General features: G+C 37.2%; 1 protein-coding gene across 1 annotated transcript; it reads left to right on the top strand.

Moving 5' to 3' along the window:
- Positions 1 to 71: 71 nt before the first annotated feature.
- MZT1 (mitotic spindle organizing protein 1) lies at positions 72 to 4,056 on the top strand. The gene is made up of 3 exons (XM_063149423.1): positions 72 to 180; positions 1,967 to 2,112; positions 3,510 to 4,056. The coding sequence occupies exons 1-3, from the start codon at positions 132 to 134 to the stop codon at positions 3,531 to 3,533; spliced, it is 219 nt and encodes a 72-aa protein (XP_063005493.1). The 5' UTR covers positions 72 to 131; the 3' UTR covers positions 3,534 to 4,056.
- The last annotated feature ends 16,928 nt before the right edge of the window (positions 4,057 to 20,984 follow it).

Genomic DNA, 20,984 nt, shown 5'->3' with positions numbered 1-20,984 from the left:
CGGCGCCGCCGCCGCACGAATTCAAAGAAAGCCCGCCCCCGCCCGCGCTCGCGCTGCGCCGGGCCGTCACGTGGGGCTGGCGGGCCCGGGCGTGCGCGCGGCGTTCCGGTTCCGGGCGCGGCGGGGTCGCCATGGCGAGCAATGCCGCCAGCCTGAACGCCGTGAGGGAGACCATGGACGGTGCGGGACAGCGACGGGCGGGACAGGACAGGACGGGCGGGACGCGAGGGAGGGACAGCGCCTGGCCCCGCCGTGGGCCGCGCGCACGGGCGTCTCTCTTTGGGGAAGGGGCGCGGGCTGCGGCTGCCCAGAGATGCAGCGTGTGGCAGGTTTTGTTTTACTTCGTGAAACAGCTCAACCCCCGCCGAGCGAGTGTCTTTGGACCTAACGTGGCGTTTCCTTTTCATGATTTTGTTTCTTTTTTAAATGTAGCTGGGTATCTAGCATAGAATACTAGGGTTTTTTTAGCGTCTGTATATATTTATATATGTGTGTGTATATACATATGTATTTGCTGTTGTTTCTCGTTATGTGTAACGGTTGATGTAAATGACCTGACCTGAGAGGAGGGAGCGGCCCTGGGCCAGTGTCAGCGGTAGCAAAAAAAAAGCCTTCAAAACAGGCCAAACTACAATATTGTGTGAAAACTTTGAGGATAAGTAGTCAGTGGTATAGAACTAAAATGGGTTCTGATATGGAAAAAAAATAAAAACAAACCCCGACCTCAGGCACTGTTGTGGGATGGGGAATGTGAGAGAAGGGTACTGGGAACTACTTTGGAGATTGATAAGCCGTGAGAAATGTGAGCAGGGGGGTGAAGCTGGGGTGCTCACTTTCAGCCTGACTGTGAGGAATCAAAGCTGGCGTGTTTTGGAGTTGTTTCTCAGTGTAGTGTGAGACTCTGGAATTCCACCAAATGCCTATACCGAAAGCTTATATGCAGGGTGGAAAGCAGCCAGGCAGTCTGTTGAGGGTTGTTAAATGTCTGGAGCCTTTCTCTGAAAATGCCCTAATGAGGGAGTAGAGGCTAGGGAGAATGTTCAAGGGATAGTGCTGTGAATTTGTTATTTTGTCAGCATCTTCCCTTCTCTTGAACTTACAGCTGCTGTTACAAAAGGATTTTTTAGTGCAGACCTTCATGAGTTGAGCTGGTGTAAAAATTAGCATTTCAGCCAGTGATCTTCATACTCTGACCTGCTGCTGGAGGCAAGGCAGGACTAGCAGGATCACTGTGGCTCCTCCGGTGCTGCAAGAGGGTAAAACCATTTTGTGCAGATAGAGAGTGACTTTTTGGGAAGGACAAAGAATCTCAGTTCTGGTAACTGTACTTGACAACTTTACTCTTTCCACTTCTGCAGGAATGATTTAGACAGGAGGGACAACAGGCAGATTTAAAGACAAAGTAAGGCTTTTGAGAACAGATGTGCAAAGTGCACTAATCTTCTGATTTGGGAGCCCACACTTCCTGTGTAACTATGTATATATTTTTATTTAGGATGGATACAGATATTTAGCAGTTGCTGCCTGAAAAGTTGTTAAGAGCTCAGAATTGTTGTGGAGAAGCTGCTCCATCTCTCTGCCAAAGACACTGCCTCAACACCTAAAGATTAGAAAGGACTTCTTCAGTGTCTGGAGTCCAGAAAGTGTTCTTATAGCCTACCTTTTACCTAATTGACAGGCACGTTAATTGTTAAATTTTTCAGGTTTTTTTTTTTTTTCAAATTTTCAAAACCTGTTATCCAGTATTAAATTTCCTGAACCAGGGAAGCATGGTGTTTATGTTAGAAACTGTATCTTTTAGCTTAAGAAGGTTGAGCATAAATATTGTTGCAAACAGCAACGGACATCTGCCATGTTCTCACTGTGGAAGTGCTGTAGAATCTACATGTTGATGAAGAACAATCTTGATCATTGAAATTTCATAGTCTGTAGGAACTAAAGTGCTTTCATTTTTTTTCTGTTGCAGTTCTGTTTGAGATTTCAAGAATATTAAACACTGGCTTGGATATGGAGACGTTGTCCATTTGTGTGCGGCTTTGCGAACAAGGGATAAATCCAGAAGCCCTGTCTTCTGTTATTAAGGAGCTGCGCAAGGCTACAGAAGCTCTAAAGGTAATGCTCTACTTCAAAAAGCTTATACATTTGTTTTTAAGAGTCAGATGCACATGTAACTTGCTACACTTCAGTTTGTAAATTGTACTTTGATATGGCTCATTTTTAAATCAAGGAAAATAGCTGTTCAATAGAGGAGGCAATGAAAACAGCTGGACTTGAAACAAGAAATGTTACAAATAACCTGTTTTGTAGAAATAAAATAATTAAACTAACATTTCTGAAGAAAAAGACCACAACCAAAACTCAGAAATTTTTATTATATTCACCATTTGTCCCCTTACCTGCACAATCTCACAAATAGATTTCTCCTTTAACTAGTATCACCTCATTACTAAAACCTCAGATTCAGGAGTTTGCAGCAGTACTTGTAAACAGGTACATGCAGCTTGTTAACATCATCTTAACATATTGCTTTTACCTCTTTAGCCTGTGCTTTGAGCCTTTCCAAAGACCAGAAAGAGGGAATTTCATGATGTGTTTATATACAGGGCTTTTCATATATGTATATTTACCTGCTTAACTAGTAGATGGTTAAAAAAACCTCACTTGCATTTTAAAGGATTTTCATTCTTTACTGTCTACCTAAACATCACAGACAGGATGTTTTACTACTGCATCTTATATTTGACTATTTTTGACAGGTGAAAGGGGAAACCTATATCTTGCTTCTGTTCTGGAAGATTGCAGACTTTATTTTTAACTTAACATTTTTCTATGCTCATGCATATTTTCTATTTGTGTCTATGCTTAAATGTGTCTTACATGTGCATTTAACTGTGTATGCAAATAATTGAAGGCTGTTTTACTTCTTCCATTGCTTTCACTGGTTTCCCATTCCTGTTGCTCTCCTTTGCCTGTTTGTCCCATAACTGACATAAAATCTACCACTGTCATTCTTCAATAACTGTGCTTTGTTGACTGTAGTTATTCAGTGATAAAAATACTAATATTGTTAATCAAATAATTGGTAGTGTGATTTATGCAGTTATGATTAGTGTCATTCTTCTGAGTTTTGTGTCAATAACTAATCTATATGGATGAGGTAATAATTACCATAAATTATATGAAGTAAACTCCAGAGGTAACTATATTTGTGCATTTGAGCCTTTCTTGGAAGTATTAGGGTGAAATGTACAAGATAAAAGCTGCTCAGATAGAGGATGTAAGACAAGCAAACAGCAGTGGCTCTTCTAGTAAGGGGTGATGGCAGCTGAAAACATTATTTTTTAGGGAAAATGTAGTGTTCATTGGAAAAAAAATTCCTAAGCAGCTTTTTTTTTTTTTTAGACCCCTATGTTCTCTAGGTAATTTTAAAAAGTTACAAGAAAATATTAAATTTAATCTACATGATGTATCTTTTGGTCACTTGAGATAATTTTTTTTTCTGCTTCTAGGCTGCTGAAAATATGACAGGCTGACATGGGAGAAAATCTCTGCATGAGAAGAATGCCAAGTTAAACTTACCAGGAGCTCTGAAGATTGCCTGTATTAAGAAAAAAAATTGAATAAGTGTATGTGAAGGTTTCAGAGTATTTCTGTAATACTTTTCAAAAGAATGGTGTATATAATAGCTTTGAAAAGTTTTTTAAAAGTTCACCGGTAATATTATTGGTATTTTTGTGAACTGTTTGTGAATGTAGTGCAATTGTTTTCTTTGGCATCCTGTACATTTAAAATCACTCCAGATATCGTACATTTGTTGAATTTATTAGTGTGTACCAACAAGCCTTGTTAGAATGAGTGCAGTTTTGTTAATGCATCCTTTGGAAGTGGTAGTATATCATGGCTTTTATCTTTTGCTTTCATGAAAAGCTACATGTGCAATTTTAGTCTTGCTTTGTGGTCCAGATAGGAATGAAGCCCATAGTGACTTTATTTTAGAGCAAGGGCGGTAACTTAAGTCTCAAGCTGAAAATAATAAATAAAGCATTTTTTAAATAATGTAGGTCATGAATTGTGCTTTTGATTTCAATTCAAATTTCTGGAAAAAGCGTTTAACTTAGATAACAGAAGTTCTTCAGCTATCCATGTAGATATGTATGTAAATTTAAATTCTAGATGACATGGAATGTTTCACAGAGAGCAGATGCTACATTTGTTACATTTATCCTGTTCTGACTGTAGGATCTAAAAATATTAAGGCTGTATTGTTACTGCAATACAATAGTGCATACATGGGAAGCATCTGATTTGATTGATGAGTATCAGTAAGTCTTAAATTGCTGCTTGGTACAGGAATGTCTTCTCATTTAGCACTGGAAACCTTCACGGATGCCAAAACAACTTTTAATGTCCAGTAAGTATCTTTGCACCCAGGAGTTCTGCTTTGTAAGAACATGGTTTCTTGTGTGTTCTTCATCTGCTGCTGTGTAAGTTTTCGGGGGTTTTTTAAAGGCTTTTGATTTTTATGCTGTTTTCAAAGTGTAGCACTAATGGGACCTAAAGCAACCTGCAGGATTAACAGGGCAAAGCACATTTGGAAATGAACCTGGAATCTTAGTTGAGCCAAAAGTTATATTTGTGCAGAGATAAAAAGTTCTTTTTACTTGAAGAGCTTACATCATGCACACTCCGGATCATAGTGCTACAAAAAGCAATCAAGAAAGCTAAATACTTCATATTGCTGACAAGGGGAATAGAAAAATATTTATATTGCACTGACTCACTTGCCTTTATTTCCAGTTAGCCTGGCCAAAACATCATTCCAGGAAGATGCTGTAAATAACCAAACTGGGGAATTTTTAAATGGTTTCATTTTGCACATTCATACCAGCAATTTACAAAGGGCTTTAAATGTTCATAACCTGAGTATTGACTGTATGAAAAGGTATCAACAATGAAATTTATCTTTAGAAATCTGAAAATTCCGGAAAATATCCTGAAAAGTCCAGGTCAGATCAGCACAAATGAGCAATTAGCTCACTTACTTAATTTTCTCTACACTCAATACTACATGTCAAAAATGAGACAAGACTTGGGGAGCATTCTCGCTGGTCTCAGGAGTCACATCTCAGTCTATGAGATTTCCCTTGTGTAACTTAAACTCTGAAAATTTTCTGTAAACTATTGCAAATGTACCCAAAATAATGATGAAACTTAATTAAAATATATGCTTCTGCTCCATTTCCTTTTCTCTACAGCCAAATCTTTGGGTAATACAGGAAGTCTGATGACTTCCCTTGAATGTCACTCTATTGATTAGTTTTATGTATTTCCAGAGTTTTTTATAACTTGATTTTGGTTTGGGTTCAATGTCCTTGAAATACTTAAAACCAGCTTACAACTGCAATGACAATTTATACATAATTTATAAAGTTATACATAATTCTTGAACTGTCCAGTAAATTGCATCTAACATTTACCATTGGTAAGCTTATGACTTTTATACATTTGGACATGTACTGGTAGACCATTTGTCTTGCAGAATTCCAGAAGAAGGGCATGCCTTTGACATTCAAACCCCCAGTTTGATGTCTGTAAAACTAAAAGTGCATTATTTTCATTATTACATGGAACTAAATTGTAACATTGGTTACTTAATGCACTAAAGGGTACTAATTTAGTACTTCAAGTACTTAATGTACTTAAAGTACTAAATGTACTAAACATGTTGTTTCTTAAGGTGGTATAAGAGAACTCCTGACTGCTTTTTATTTGGGATACCATCCACAACAAATACAAAAAGCATTTTTTTTCTTCTTCCCGGTGAGAAATAAAGATGAAAATCTCTCTAGTAGGAAGCTTCATACTGGAAATATTGGGAGTGCAAGGTAAGTCCATCACTTTAATAGCATCCCCACTATGTGAACATGAGTGCTGAGGCTTGGCAGTGATGGCTGAGAAGTCTTGGCTGCATTTGCAGCCTTCCACTACGTTTAACCAAGAAGCTGAGCAAACAGCACGTGCTTTTCCTCTGTGCTCCTTCCTTACATGCTCTTGGAACTCTGAAGAAGATAAACATAGGAATATCTATACAGGTCCTGACAAAAGTTGTTTTTTCTAACACAATAGCTTCTTTTGTAGTCAAAGGCAGCTGCGTCAGGAAGGATAAGAACAATGCAAGTGTGTTTGGTTGCTTTTCTTCTGTGTTCTCCTGGATTCTAAATGTCTTCTATTCCAGGCTTTCCTGAACATCATATGGTTTGTCTATTTAGTAATTTTCAATGCTATTTTTTCCAGTAGTTGTCTGGTTTCCTTTGGACTATATATGCTTCCTGAATAACAGCAGCCTTTATCAATTAATGTCTGTTGCATAAAGAATTGCCACTTCTTGTTCATTTTGAACCTGATACTAGTTTAATGTCCTTTGCACTGCAAACTTTTACCTACCATGCCATGTTTCTGCAGATACGTAAGACACCTTTAAATTTCGTCTTCTAAGCTGAAATGCTTTAGCGTTTGAGTGACACAAAGCATGGAATAGCTTCTGTATTTACTGTCCTTTGAAACTTTTCTGGGTGTCATATATTATTTTCTGAGAAGGGAACCAAAACTGCACACAACTTTAGCCATGAACCTAAGTACTAGTCTGATTACTTTCTTGTTTATTCCTTTTCTAGTACTTCCTAATATTTGACTTGCTTTTTTAAGTTGATCTGAATGTTGAGCTGTTTTCATTGCATCATCTATGGTACCTGCAGGATCTCGCTCTTTAGTAGACTGATATGCTTAGAGATTATTTTTTCATATGTGGAAACTGATTATTTATATCCATGTGTATAATTCATTTGTTTGTGCTGAATCACATCTGCCACTTTTTCCTAATCAATCTTCCATGTGTTGCTCCAGTTCATCACAGTTTGCTACCATCACTAATTTTATCATTGGGAAATTTTGTTGCTTTATTCCTTTTCTGAGCTTAATTATAAGCAAGTCAAGCAGCACACAATGTATCAAAGACTGCAAAGGACAACTAGTGACCTGGGGCAGGAGCTGACCATTTATTTTCATTCCTTTTCAGTGATTGTGAATGAAAATGCATCATTCTTACGCCACATGTCTTCAGTGTCACATTCAGCAGCTCTCACTGTGAGAGTTAAAGCACAGTTGTGAATCTAGCCCTGCAGAGAGCATGGCATGCTTGATAACAATCAGGATCCCCAATGTTCTTTCCCACCTGCTGCTCTCTAGGTGAGCAAATAACCGGTTCAATCCTAGATTTGCTTTTTGATTCAATCAACTAGTTCCTTCTGAGTTTAACTTGTGCTTTGTTACAGGCACACTTTATTCCAGGGACTGCTCCCAGCAGGCTGCTTACCAGAGCCTTCTCTTCTTCCCCAGCACTTTCCACTTCAAACATCCCATCTGCTTTTGCATGCTCATAGTTCCATGCCACAGAAACACTGCAGTCCTCATTATTTTAATATACTGTAAATTAAAAGGCATGAAAAATGACAATGACCTAAGAGTCAGCAGTGATCCATGATACAGTATGGCTGTAGACAACGTGCTTTAAGGAGATCTAATGCTGAACAGAGGGGCTTTACATTACTGTGTGTGATGGCACTTTGGCAGCCTACTTTACTTTGAAGATTCAACTCTGAGACACAAATATTACTATTTAATTAAAATTTGAAAACAAGAGTTTCAAAGAATGAAGTGTATGTCAAAGTAATTTCAACTTTTAAAAGGAGTGAGGGCAAGGACAGAGTTGCAGACCAGTCATCTCACATAGCAGCAAACATCCAAACTGGTAAATTTGGGAGCGTATCAGCGAAGAATGAAAGATAAAGTCAAGTAACAAGAGACAGAATGAGAAGAAATAGCCATTACAGAATGGCTTTTTACAGAAAATAGCTTCATCAAGAAGAAATAGTGAAGTAAAACCATAGTGCTGTCTCTTTACTGCTTCCAGACCCATTGTTTATACTTCAAGAAGGCACGAGGATAATTTAAATGAAGCCAAAAACCTCTTTAGAGATGGGAAAGCAAGCCTGAAGAGTTCTCAAAGCACTCAGGGGGTGTGCAAGTTCTCAAAGAGAAATTGAGAAGAGACATAATAACCCTAGTTATGCCCTTGAACATAAAGGAAGTCTTGTGGGTGCCTCTTTTTAACCTTACAGGGAAAACCAGATTCAGTAGGTGTTATTGGAGAAATCAAACCTTAAAAGTAAGGCACAGCTTCCTAGGAGTGAAAGTGAGTAAGCTTTGACATGGCATATTAGGGAAATGAGAACTGGCTACTGCTTGATGTTAAAACAAAATTAAAAATAATTCCAAAGGACGTGCTTTAATCCAGTTTCTGGGGTGAAGTCTACAGTACCTCTCTGCAGGGTGTCAGAAAGGCTGGCTGTAGCAGTTCCTTTTGACTGCACAGTCTGTGAAGGGCAGTGTAAAACAGCTCTAAGTAATGTGAAGAAAATTAGGAATATTTAGGATGACTATCTGTGATGTTTCTGTCAGTAAGATAAATGGAAGCCTGGTTTCCAAGATATTTAAATGTTCCCTGATCAAAAAAACCCAAACACCACAACTATTAATTATCTGCACTGGAAATCTGGAATATGTTGAGTCTAGGCACTTCTATTATCACTTTATAAATATTCTTATTTTTTCACCTCCAATTTTCACATGTACAAAGAGACTGGCTCATGAAAATGGAGCTCTGAAAGAGCTCAGTGGTGTCATTATGTAGGTGAGTGGGAGTTTAATGCTCAAATTTAACTTTCAGTGAGGAGATGGAAAATGAAGGAGTGAAGATGATGCCACACTGTACTGTGGTTATCCAAGGAAGAGTCAGGAGGAACCCTTAGGAGGGGAGGAGGCCTCAGGAGGGTGAAGAAGCTGATGGACATCCCAGCCTGAATTTAATTTTGATTATTTTATTGGTACACCAGATCCAAAATTAGTTCATTTGAAGATACCAACAGTTATTTTCCTACTTAATGGACAGGAGATAGAGGAAAGAGAGACTTGGGTGGCCACACTGCCTTGGCATTTGGCCTTGAAGCTGGTAAGACAGTAAGGCTGCCAACCCCTCCTGCATTGCTGCCTGCTGTAGCTGGTGAGGATGTGACTAGAAGGAGCTGAGTTATCCGTTCTCACTCCATCCCACTTTCCTGAGCTACTAGAAAAGCTCCTTTGTTGTATTCATATTCCTAGAGTCCCATACCTTCTCTCAGTGTTTTCTTATGGTTACAGTCTTCACAGCAGTGTTGCTCCTTCCAGGCTCTCCCTGACTGGCCAACCCACCCCCTTTTATCCCAGTTATCTTCATTAGCCACAGCTGCAGCCCATTTAGAACAACTAGGATCGGGGCAAGGCCACTTATACAATACATAGATTTCACTAGGACACCTAGTATACTCCTTATGACATTTCATCTTGCATTCCTGGGAAAGCTCCTCTGTACATGCCCTGGTTTTCCTCCTGAGCCAGTTTATAGGGGCATATGGTTGTGAACAGGATTAATTATAGGTTTTTGAGGGGGCAGCTAATCAAGGACAGAGAAATAGTCTCATTCCTGTGACCAGCAAACTTGTCTCGAATTCAAAGCCTATAGTAAGCAGCAGGTAGTTATTTACTGTTTGTAATTCACATCTGTGAAAACCCCAGGATGTTAAAATAATATGCACATAAATACTGGGGCTTTATGGTACATAAGTGCTGCAAAATCAGTGTTAAGGAAAAATATTAAAAATTTGCAAATACAGTGCTCTGGCACATATGAGATTCAATGAGGGATTTGAAGAAGAATCGTACACTGGTCTTGCACAGTGGAAAGTAAACATACATAAACATCTGGACAATCATTTCCTAGGACATGTAAAGAGGAGCCTTGCAATTCTCTTAGGCAGAATTCAGGATACACTGAATTGTCTAACATACTGGATATGCAGAGATACAGACTGAAGAAAGGCTCTTTTCAGAGCAAGTGCTTTTTTAATTCAAAAAGGAATGTTTCGTTTATCTTCACTTCAGGTAAAACTGTTACAGGCACGGGAACAAAACAAGGTACATGCACAGCTATTTATCCTCATGTGCCATGATGATTGCACTCATTGAAAACAGAAAAATAACTCTGCAAACTGATAATCTGGCCAGCATTTTTAGCATAGTATTTCAGGCTATGCATTTCACTGGTAAGCACGATATCAGTGGTAAAGCCACCAGTCTTTGTCCATCAGTGGCTGTCTGCTCTCATTAGATGACTTCACAGCAGCTGTTCCTTTTTTAGACACATTGGGCCAGATTTGGCATTAACCCTGTGAAGTTTTACAAAAGTTAATAAAAATAGCAATAGAGCACATGAATCGAAGGGGAATGTGGACTTTGTTCATCTTAACTATGCCTGGATGGGGGAGATAAAGGCATGATTTTGTTTGGGAAAATACTTTCATTTTCACTTGGGAGGACAATAGTTAGAATAGTTTTTTTCCTTCATCTAAATATTAAAAAATAACAATAATTAAAATAAAAAGGAAAACTATTTTACTAAAACTCTAAAGATCTCCTTCAGTGTAGTTTTATAATTTAGTGTAGTTTTATAATCTGTTGTTCTATGTCTTGTTCTTCCATTTATCTTCTGTGAGTTGGGTTTTCTGACAACTACATCTGCCACAATTCATTATTTTCCTCTCTCCTCTCCCCTCAATTTTAATTCTCTCATTAGAGAGGGTCAGGCTTCAATGTTTTCCAATTTCTCAGCAGTCATTTCTACAATATTTCCTCAAGATAATCAGGCACTATTCAATAATAATTTTCTTGGAGACTGATGCTTCTGCTGGAATGGTTTTGATAGAACTGTTTTGATTGGTCATCAAATGTGCAAAACTATCAGAGAAAGTGGAGTTGTGCAATACCCTGCATGCTCAAATCTGCTCAGTGTCCTGGTGCACCAACATCTTATTTAGGTATCCCCAAGATATATCTAGAATGTTACATCGTGCAGTGTAGGTATCCAATGTGTTGGTATATGTATGCCAGGGTTGTTTTTAGAGAGATCACATAAATATCAGAGACATCCTTCATTCTTCTAAAATACACCTTTTATTTGTGTTTTGCTATTACTGTCCTATGATGTGCCCAAGTCACATTTGGCATCTGTTTTTAGTTTAAGCAAAAAATCTTTAGGAAAAAAACACAGGCAGTGCTTTGTCCTAATTTCAACTTATTTGGCTTTATTTTTGTCTGTCCCAACATCTGAGATGATCAGCAGACAGAACCTGATTTGTGTTGCATACCTCGATATCCACACAAATGACTATTTTGTCTGTGCAACAATTAAAGATTGCTGCTTAATAATTTTATTGAAAGGGTACCATTACCATGCATGTTCTTTGTGTTTATGTCAATAATTTTTAAGTCCTTCCAATATTTGTAAAACAGAAAGTAGGAGAATAAATAGAAATATTACTGGAAACTGTTGCATATTCCACTAGATGGCAGGCAAACATTTGCAACCGCTACTGCAGCATTGTAAAATATCCCTCTATTAGCTTTGTATGGATTCTAATAAATAGTATTTTAGAATCAATTTCCAGTTTAATGAAGGAGTGGTGCAATTTAACCTTTTGATTTATTTTAAAAACATTTTAAATAGTAGAAAGAAGAATAAAAAAGCGTGCTATTGATTGCATGACTTTGACTCACAAAAGAGAAAATTGATGTTTAAGAATGTAACATTTTGTATTTTTTGTATTTAAATTTTACTAAGGGTTGTAGCAGTAGCAAAATGTCACAGAAGAGAGAGTTTTCAGCATGGCAAATGGATAGTGGCATCTTTTTCCGTTCATTCAGAGTAATAGAACAGAACACAAACTGTCTTAGAAGCTGCACTGAAGGAGGTTCTGTCACCCACTGTAGTTTGTAGCCACTTTGGCTTTTCTCTTTTTTGTGTGTTTAAATACTTTCTGGTGGTTACTCAGCAATCTGCAGTGTTTAAGACGAGAAGGCACACTCAAGCTAAGGGTGCCCACATCCTGGCAAGTGTAGGAAGATATACCTCTCCTGCTGAAAATATACCAATGGATGTACCCATATCATAGCAGCATCAGTTTAAAATAAACACCAAATAAATAGTCAAGTTTATTGGATGTGGTAAGTTACATAAGAATTAAGACAATTCCTACTATTTCCAGCAATGAAAATAGAAAGTAGAAGCAGGAGGAATACTCCTAGCTACCCTCTGGTGAGGAGGTTATTTGTCTCCACCAAATATGTTTCTGAATCTCTTTCTTCTCCTTGTTCTCCAAAAGGGGAAGGGAATGGTGGTAGGGTGGAGATTTCCTAAAGTAGGATATTTAAGAGGGTAGGATAGAAGTACCATATTAATCTTCAGCCTCTCTCCATAGATGATAATCTTTCAGGAGCAAGGTATAATCAGATTAGTTTATCAAGGGTTAATGAGTGAAAAGAGAGCTGTCCCCATCTCAGTCCCTGTACTCCCCACACCCACTAAGCCCTTTCCCAAATATTTAATGAAATTGCAATTTTATACTTTATGGTGGTGGTATTTTTGTAGAAAAGAAAAACAAACCCCAGATTATTTAAACTATTCTTTAACTTCTGTTTTTCTCTGCAGTCAGTGGAGAGAGGGAAGCTCCCAGTGGAGAGGGGTAGAGAGAGCACTGAAGTTACTCTGAATTGCTCTCTAAAGGAAACTCTCTATTGACTGAAAAGGTAACCCAAGGAGACTAGTATCCTGAGGCTAAGATTAGTCTTTGCAAATATTCCCATTAGATCACCTACTCTGACTTCCTGTATTTCACAAGCCTTTGAATTTCACCTAACAACCTCTCTATTGAGTTCAATAAGTTGTGTTTAGATAAAGCATATCCAACAAGACATTTATTCTTTAGTTGAAGACATTAATAGAGATAGTGTATCCACAGATTCCTTTGTTGGTTTGTTCCACAGTTAATCATCTCCTCTGTTAAACTTTGTGTGCCTTATTTCTTGTTTTAATTTATCCGGCTCGAGCTCAGTACACAGCTGCTTGTTACGCTTTTTCCTTCTTAACTAAATAACCCTCTAGTGTGTGGGATTTTCTCCTGAGGGAGCTATTATAATCAAGTCACCACTCTATCTTCCTTTTGATAAATTGAAAGGATTTTTCCTTTCTGTAAAACATTTTTCTTTTTCTTTCCAGTACTCATTCTTGTCTTCTTTGCAACCTGTGGGGTTTTCCCCTTCCCTTCAGTATGATAGCAATCTCACCTGTGGTGTGTGGAGAAAAGATTTGCTCTGATTTGCTCCAAGATCACACTCACAATTCTTTTTGCTTAATACTTCCTCAGCAACACCCTAAGTCCTTTCTGGAGTTCATTGCTTCACAGAAGTTGGTGGCCCACTTTTCAAGGATGGCCCAATTTGTTGCCAGTTCCTAAGCTTTTCATATATCTGCATTAAAATGCCTTTTGTTCAAATTGGTCCACCTTGCTGAACAGTTCAAAATCCTCTTTCTGTCTGCCTTCTCTTTACATTTACCACTCTGCCAGCCTTTTTGTAAACTGCAAATCATATAAGCCAAAATTTTGTCATTTAGTTCCAGGTTATCCATGACAAAGCATCAGCTCAGCTACAGAACCTTGTAGCACCCTGCAAAAATCATTTTGGTTGCTCTTACTTGTGTGTGATCTTGAATTATATAATATGGCCACAACGTGTCCTTGTTTATATGCACTTTCTTTATTAAAATCAAGTCTCAACGTTGGCTTTGCTTTTGAATACTGATTTTTGGAAGATTTCTGAAGCAATTCCTGAACCCATGAAAGGGGTTTTCATTGAGACTGAGAAAGCCATTAAAAAATTAAAAGCCTGTCGTGTTTTTTAAAGTCAGAACTCCCATGAAAGTCCAAAAGCATGCAATTACAGATAGAGTAGTGACTTGATTATAAACCAAATTAATAATCCCATCAAAGAATGAAGTAAGTTTTATTTAACAAGACCTATTTTCTACAAAACCATGTTGACCATCATTAATTACATTCATTCCTTCAATTTTGTATTAATTGAATCCCACATCAGCTTATTAGCTTTTCGATTAATTTTCCCTGGCTTTTTTATGATGCTTACTGGTTTTAAGTTACCTGGGTCATCACAGTTTCCCTTTCAAAAGAATGGTACAATGTAAGTGCTAATTCATGAATTATCTAATTTCTCCTGAGTTTTAAATACAGAGCAGTAGAATCAAGACCTCTTGCTTTTTTTCTTAATCCCACTATTTTCCTTAACTATGCATAACTAGCTCCTTTGCAGCTCCAAACATGGATACATTAATATATGATGCATTATTTTAATATTTCTGTGTTCTACAATTTTGTATGTCTTGCTCTTTTAGCTGCTGTTTATAAATCTAGAAAACATATAGCACACTTCTCTGGCCACAGACAGTGTCCAGCTATGGAAATTAATTTGGTTTTTACTGGTTAAAATGAAAATTAAGGCATTACTGTGGGTATCTTTTTTTCTGCAAACTTGTAGCTGTTGCAAATGAATCCTGTTTTAGGGCTAACTGTATAGGAGTCAGCAGATGGCACTGTTGCAAGTGTCTTGTTGATTCTTTTGTCTTAGAGAAGACTTTGTACAAATAGGCCTTGAAAGATGTACTTACTTGTTTTTTGTTTATTTTTCCCTTACAGTAGCCCAGACAAAATCTAGAACAAGCTAAAGATTATTTCACAGGCTTTGTGATAGTCCAAAGGCTTTGCCTACGAACAAGCTAAACATAATACAGACTACAAACCTCACAAGTGGTGTAAGTGGTGGCCAAGACTATGACGTTCTTCAATTGTCCAAAATGTTTTTTGTTCTTTGGAGAGTGAGAAGCTTAAGCAGCTCCTGCACAGCCTAGCAAGATTTAAAGTGTCCCAAGCCACAAAAATGTGAGGGAAAACATTCTGTTTTTTGCTTCCCTGAGTCAGACAGAATGGTAGGGGCAGTTATAATATTTCATTATCAAAATCAAGAAGAAACAGGGGAGTGGTAAACTCATTTAACTCACTTAAATGTAATGCAGCTTCTGATGAAGTGCTGAAAAACTTCATAAGCCAATTTCAAATCTGAAACCCAGAGAAGAGTAGCAAGACAGGGGACTGACAATGACAGTGACAAAAAATTATGAGGTTGTGAAATGGAGTTCATACATCTCTTATACTCATGCTTATCAAAGTATTAATTGTAGTAAATTCATAAAAAACAAAACTTGTAGGAATATACTGAATACCATTGCAGATACACATGCTACTTTGATGGGTTTGGATTGCATATTTCCTATAAAATAATTTTCATCTGTTAGTAAAGCCCTGAATCCAGCTCACTTTTTAGGTCCTACTTAAGCCTTATATGTTTATTTACTTCTCAGTACAAAGATTATGCCTGGTTATGTACATGTGAATGTACGTAATGAATTATACATGCTTAATCTTTAGTTTGCAGTGTACATATTCAAAATGTGAAGCCTCATATTTGACACTTATTTAGCATCTGGTTAAACACCACTGAACTACTTGACACTGAATGTGCAATAATTTTCTCAATTAAAATACCTGATTGCATTCAGTAGAATAAGGATAACCAGTTTCATGGGGAATGTCCCCGTAAAAAACACTAGCCCAGATGCAACCTATCCCAGCTAAGCAAAAAGAAATTATATCCATATTTATCAAAATGCAAAATCTTTGTTTTGTTTTATATATATACATGTGTGTGTGTGTGTGTGTGTGTGTGTGTGTGTGTGTGTGTGTGTGTGTGTGTGTGTGTGTGTCTATATGTTTTAAAGTAGACTCACACCATGTCCAGCATGGACAGTAATTCCCTGGGGAAATATAATTTGATTAATTGACACTCAGCAAATCCTTCTTCATACAAAGTGAAGCAGAGGAACATCAGTATACACATTTAACATGAGCTTTGTGTTTTAAGGCCATGCCCAAAATAAATGCCCTATAAGCAGCATAGAGTACCATTTTTGTCACTGGAAGGTGGGAGGCCTAACCAGAGCGGCCAGTCTTGTACAAGTCTTTCGTTGAGGACAAACGTTTGAGGTGGAATGTTAAACAAATATTTTAATCACTTCTATAAGGTTATTCATAGTCTCTTCAATCCACATTCACTCGCTTACCACACACTCACTGTGACTTTCCATTTCTAAGCAGCAGCCATCTTGCACACCAGTGATTTTGCTGATTTCCTTTAGTTGTTGATAATCTTTCTGCAAAGAAGTAAGAACTGTTATTAGAACACTGTATTTAACCATATATGAAAAAGATAATTCCTCTCAGGAGTATTTCAAGAGCTAACACCTTTTGTAGCCCTGTGCTGCATGTAGTAGGGGTTGCCCTCTCTCTTGCCAGGCACTGGCTGGAGTTTTCCAGCTCTCCTGGATGTATCTCAAATTAGCAGTTTAAGTACATTGATGATGCATTTATCTGAGCCTTCAGATGAAGATACAAAGGTGTTTCAATACTATGGGGATAAAAGACACCTGTAAGTTCTTCAATGTATTCCTTGAGTTGTCTGTAGATACATTTTTTATATTTTTTCCCTGTATCCCTTGCCACAGGCAATCATAGTCACATTACTCTTCGTGTGTGAGTATTCCGTGGCCATTTACATGCCATCCTCACGACACCTTTTACTCACTTATGTGCCTGCTGTTGCGGTGCTGGGGATAATATTTTCTCAGGACACAACTGAAATGTTAATCCATGCAGGACTTCTGTCACCTCCACGTGGATTATTGTAATTCCTCTCTGGTGCCTACCTGATTACAAAACTTCACAAGTTCTGTTTTACATAAAATGCTGTGGCTGACATGCTTATTCGTCTTAGAGCAAATTAGCATATCACTCTGGTCTTTTGATCCATGCTATGGCTGCCACTCAGAGCAGTGCTCCCTTCCCATATGACCTGGAATGCATTGATGTGTGATGATGGATTCTGACCACAAGTATTAATGCAAGCATACAGTTTAGGCAGTAACATACTGCCTTGCTCCTTTTGCACACTATAAACCACCTTTTTCTTTGCTTTATGTTGATGTGCTAACACTTCTAATGGCCATGCTTAAGAATAATGAGTATATTCCTAGGTATTAGGAATGGGAATGGACTCCTCAGGCATTCTAGTTGAAATAATACGTCCTCCAGCTGCAGAAAGTCATGTTGTAAAGTTCTTTACTAAATGAGGTTTTTACTGGACAAACAGGACTCCATTCTTTGCTGGTTTTACTTCCAATATGGAATATGGAACTGTTCAAGCCTGTGTCTGTATGACTTTGTAGGGAATAGCATGGTAAGGAAAGGAATTCACAAGCAGCTTTCCCCAGACTCTATCCAGGGTTTGGAAGTCTTTAGCAATACAGGAAATGAAGATTAGATGCCATTTTTCCTGACACATTTCCATGGGGAATAATACTACCAAAGCACAACACTGTTCTATTTTAGATCTAGGAACACAGTATGAATTTTGCTGTTGAAACATAATTTTAAAAACTGCAATTATTTGAAGTGCACCTATTTAAGAAAAGAAGATGACAAAGAACAAATGTCTCAGAGTGTTACTGTATTCTTTCATACCTATACAGCCCATGAAAGCACTCATCTTGTTTCTGCTTTGGGTTGCAATCCTGTATGGAATATATTTATTTTTCTTTTACAAGCTACAATAGAATTCCTATGCGCTTGAACAGTTTGTGATGGAGACCTGCTTCCCACATGCTGTAACCTGACTTTGCAGATATTTAGCATGAATCACCTTGTCTAACTTCACATTTGCCATAATGAGGTCTACTGCTGAGCTGCTTACCTTAAGGACGTTGTTTGTTGATGGAAAGATGCAATTTTGGGGCACAGTCTGACTTGTTTTGTGGATAAATCAAATTATATTAATTTGCTAATTATCTAGATTAAATTAGACACAGCCTTTTATTATTGATCAGATGAATTTCATTCTTGGAGACACAACTACCATTAGTCATATAGTATTTGTGCTGAGTGCAGTGCAACTGTTTGAATGAATAAATGTCTACATGCTGAGGGCCTTATGCTACAAATGTCTGGAAATTGTCTTATTTGAAGTCTCAGTAAATCACATAATAGCTAAAAGACATCAAATGAAATAGTTATTTGAGAAACTATTGTTATAATATGATGGCTATTCAGTACTTTCACCCTCCTTACTAGTGAGTTACACCTGTATTGGGCAAGCAAAAGAATAAAACCTCAAAGCACTATATATATAAGTACAGATGCTTAGACACAGTGAAAGATATATTGTTACCTGTGTACATGCTACAATGCATTTTTTTTCCAGTCTATAAATTGAAAAAACCTGCAGCATACAGGGATGCAGTAACTTGGTGTACAACCTGGGTCACACTCTCTTTGTCTTACATGAATATACATACGAATAATGAGACCCATTTTTTTTGGCCTTCTCTGGTAGCAGTACTGAAATTAAACAAAAGAGCTTCCTTGATTCCTTCTACTATAATGCTGCTCATCTCAGCAGTTAGGAACTTGCATCATAATAAAGCCAGCATTTTTATAGGCATTTTAAATATACAGGCATTTTAAGTATAATTATTTGTAAAAAAAAAAAAAAAAAAAAAAAAAAAAAAATTGGGAAAATAGTAAAATAAACTTGCTATTTAGTAAAATAGTTTCAAATATTTTAGTTAGATTGTCCATGCCTCAAAAGTTGCTAATATGTAATATTTACTTTTAGGTGTCTTTGTACTATTGCATTAACACTGTAGTGCACTGAAACATCTCATATTTAGCCAGTTTACCATAAATATTAAATCTTGATTTATTCATAGAGCTGCAATGAAATACAAACATGTACACACACATATGTACCACCAATTATAAAAACTGATATACACAGTGGAATATTCTAATGGGTTGGTCCTCTGTTTATTCTCAAAATTGTTTCCCTTAGGCTCCATTTCTGTTACTGTGCCATCTCAAGTGTATTTGAATTTGAAAGTGTTCTCTAGTTTTGAATGTTAATGGATGTCATTGCACTATGGCTCTATAAGAAGGAAGAATATTACCATCAAATAAAAACACTGGAAGTTTTGAAGAAGATGCTTTTTAATCCACAGCTCTGACAAAAATAAAGATGCTTTCATTTTTGCCCATGAAAACAAATTAATCTTGCTGTATAAATAAAGGAAATTTATTTATTTATGCAGAAAAGATACTAAAGCTTGTTTAAGTGTGCAAAGTAAAGTAATCAGATGAAATTAATATTGATAAGAAGTGATAATTCCTATTATGTTAGCACTGTGCTCAAGGTCAAGACCCATTCTGGGTTCTCAGATAATTGAAAGAAAATAGTTCTGATGTTTCTTAAAATTTGACTTATGGTAGCAATGAATATTTTAAAAAATGAATACCTGACCAATAATCCATCCTCGGTGAAGATTCAGCTAAACCTTGCAACAGAAATTGCCTTTTGGTTCAGCCTATTTATTTTATATCTAGGACTCTCTTATTTGGGATTTCAGAAGAAAGACATTTTTTATGGAGATTGCAGTGTAATAGATAAAATGGTAGCAGGATTTTTTTTTACATAAGATTTGGCAGAAGGAAGATATCTGAGCTTATACCAAAAATATCAGCAATCTGTATGCTAAACTGTAAATCATGCTGCACATATTAAAAGCTCTCACATATAGAAATGAAATTTGTCTGAAGTCATTACTTTCAGAAATTATTCTGGGACAATAGTAGGTCCTTAATTTGTTTTTACTTCTCTTTCAACCAGTCTTCCCATATTAGCACTTTTTGTTTGTTTGTTTGTTTTCCTTTTCTTCTAAATGATATGAAAAGTGAACAAAAGTTATTTACCACGTTGCATTTGTTGCATTTCAAGATCCTGGGGTCAGGGTATTTTAGCCCTTACTTTAATGAACACTTTTTATTCCCACACAGTCCTACTTGTGCCCATAAAATGATGCATATCGGTATTGCACTTTCAGAGAAGATGTAAGAATTTTGCCTTTGAACCTCACAAATGTGAAAAGTAAGCTGTAATGGAAACTAGCATAAATCATATTTTCTAGAAATTTTTTTGGAAGTATGGCAGGGAAAAACTGGTAAGATTCAGTGTGGTGCTCACAGAGATGAGAGAACAACAACACAAAAACTTTGTATGCACCTTGGCATTCACATGTAGTGTATTGATGCTTGGATGCATAAAATATTTTGTTCTGGTTATTGTTTAGTAAAAGCTCAGGCAGCCAATGGTTCAGTTAATCAGTATATTAAATAAGAAGTTACGTAAGTATGATTTTTCAGCTCTCTCTCTCCTTGATCTTTGAAGTGTGTCACTCTTTCATTTTGCCATTCAACAGTCTGACATGCAAAAGCTTTGTTCAGACAGTTTAATTTAATCACTGCCACTGGTTCAACAAGATGATAAAATCCCCTGTGCTGTACAACATCCAACATCCAGCTCACTGTTATCTGATACTGTTTGAAGCTCTTCTCATGAATGTGTGCTGATAACACAAGAACTCCAAACATGTCATAAACAATATATTAATACCCTTGATTGAATTCCATTAGAATAAGAACGAGATGAAGTTTAGGCCGTCCAAGAAGGCCAATGTAATAAAATGTAATTTGGACTAATCTTTCCAAAGAATGCCTCGTGTTTGAAGATGACAGTCTCCCATCAGAAGCAGAAGTAATTGCTTGTTGAATACACTGGGAACTCCTTTGAATTCTGGCCTTTGTACTTTGTGCACTTTCCAGGTGTCTCCTGCAGCAGACAATCTACCCTTTTGTTTCAGCAGGGAGATGGCAGGACTGCAAATATAAAATAGGCAGTGTTTGTTTTACGGAACAGTGGGGGGCCAGATGGAATTTCTAGGAGCTTAGGACTAGAAGTGGGGCTGTTTAGGGCAAAAACAAAGC

Source organism: Melospiza melodia, chromosome 2 (genome assembly GCF_035770615.1).
Source record: "Melospiza melodia melodia isolate bMelMel2 chromosome 2, bMelMel2.pri, whole genome shotgun sequence".
In the NCBI taxonomy this organism is placed as follows: Eukaryota; Metazoa; Chordata; class Aves; order Passeriformes; family Passerellidae; genus Melospiza; species Melospiza melodia.
This window is presented reverse-complemented; position numbering and strand designations above follow the sequence as displayed.

What these genes read in the sequence shown, in the direction of transcription:
- MZT1 (XM_063149423.1), top strand. Translation starts at nt 132, where the DNA reads ATGGCGAGCAATGCCGCCAGCCTGAACGCCGTGAGGGAGACCATGGAC. An exon ending in CGTGAGGGAGACCATGGACG is followed by an intron (nt 181 to 1,966) that starts GTGCGGGACAGC and finishes TTTCTGTTGCAG; the next exon opens with TTCTGTTTGAGATTTCAAGA. An exon ending in AGGCTACAGAAGCTCTAAAG is followed by an intron (nt 2,113 to 3,509) that starts GTAATGCTCTAC and finishes TTCTGCTTCTAG; the next exon opens with GCTGCTGAAAATATGACAGG.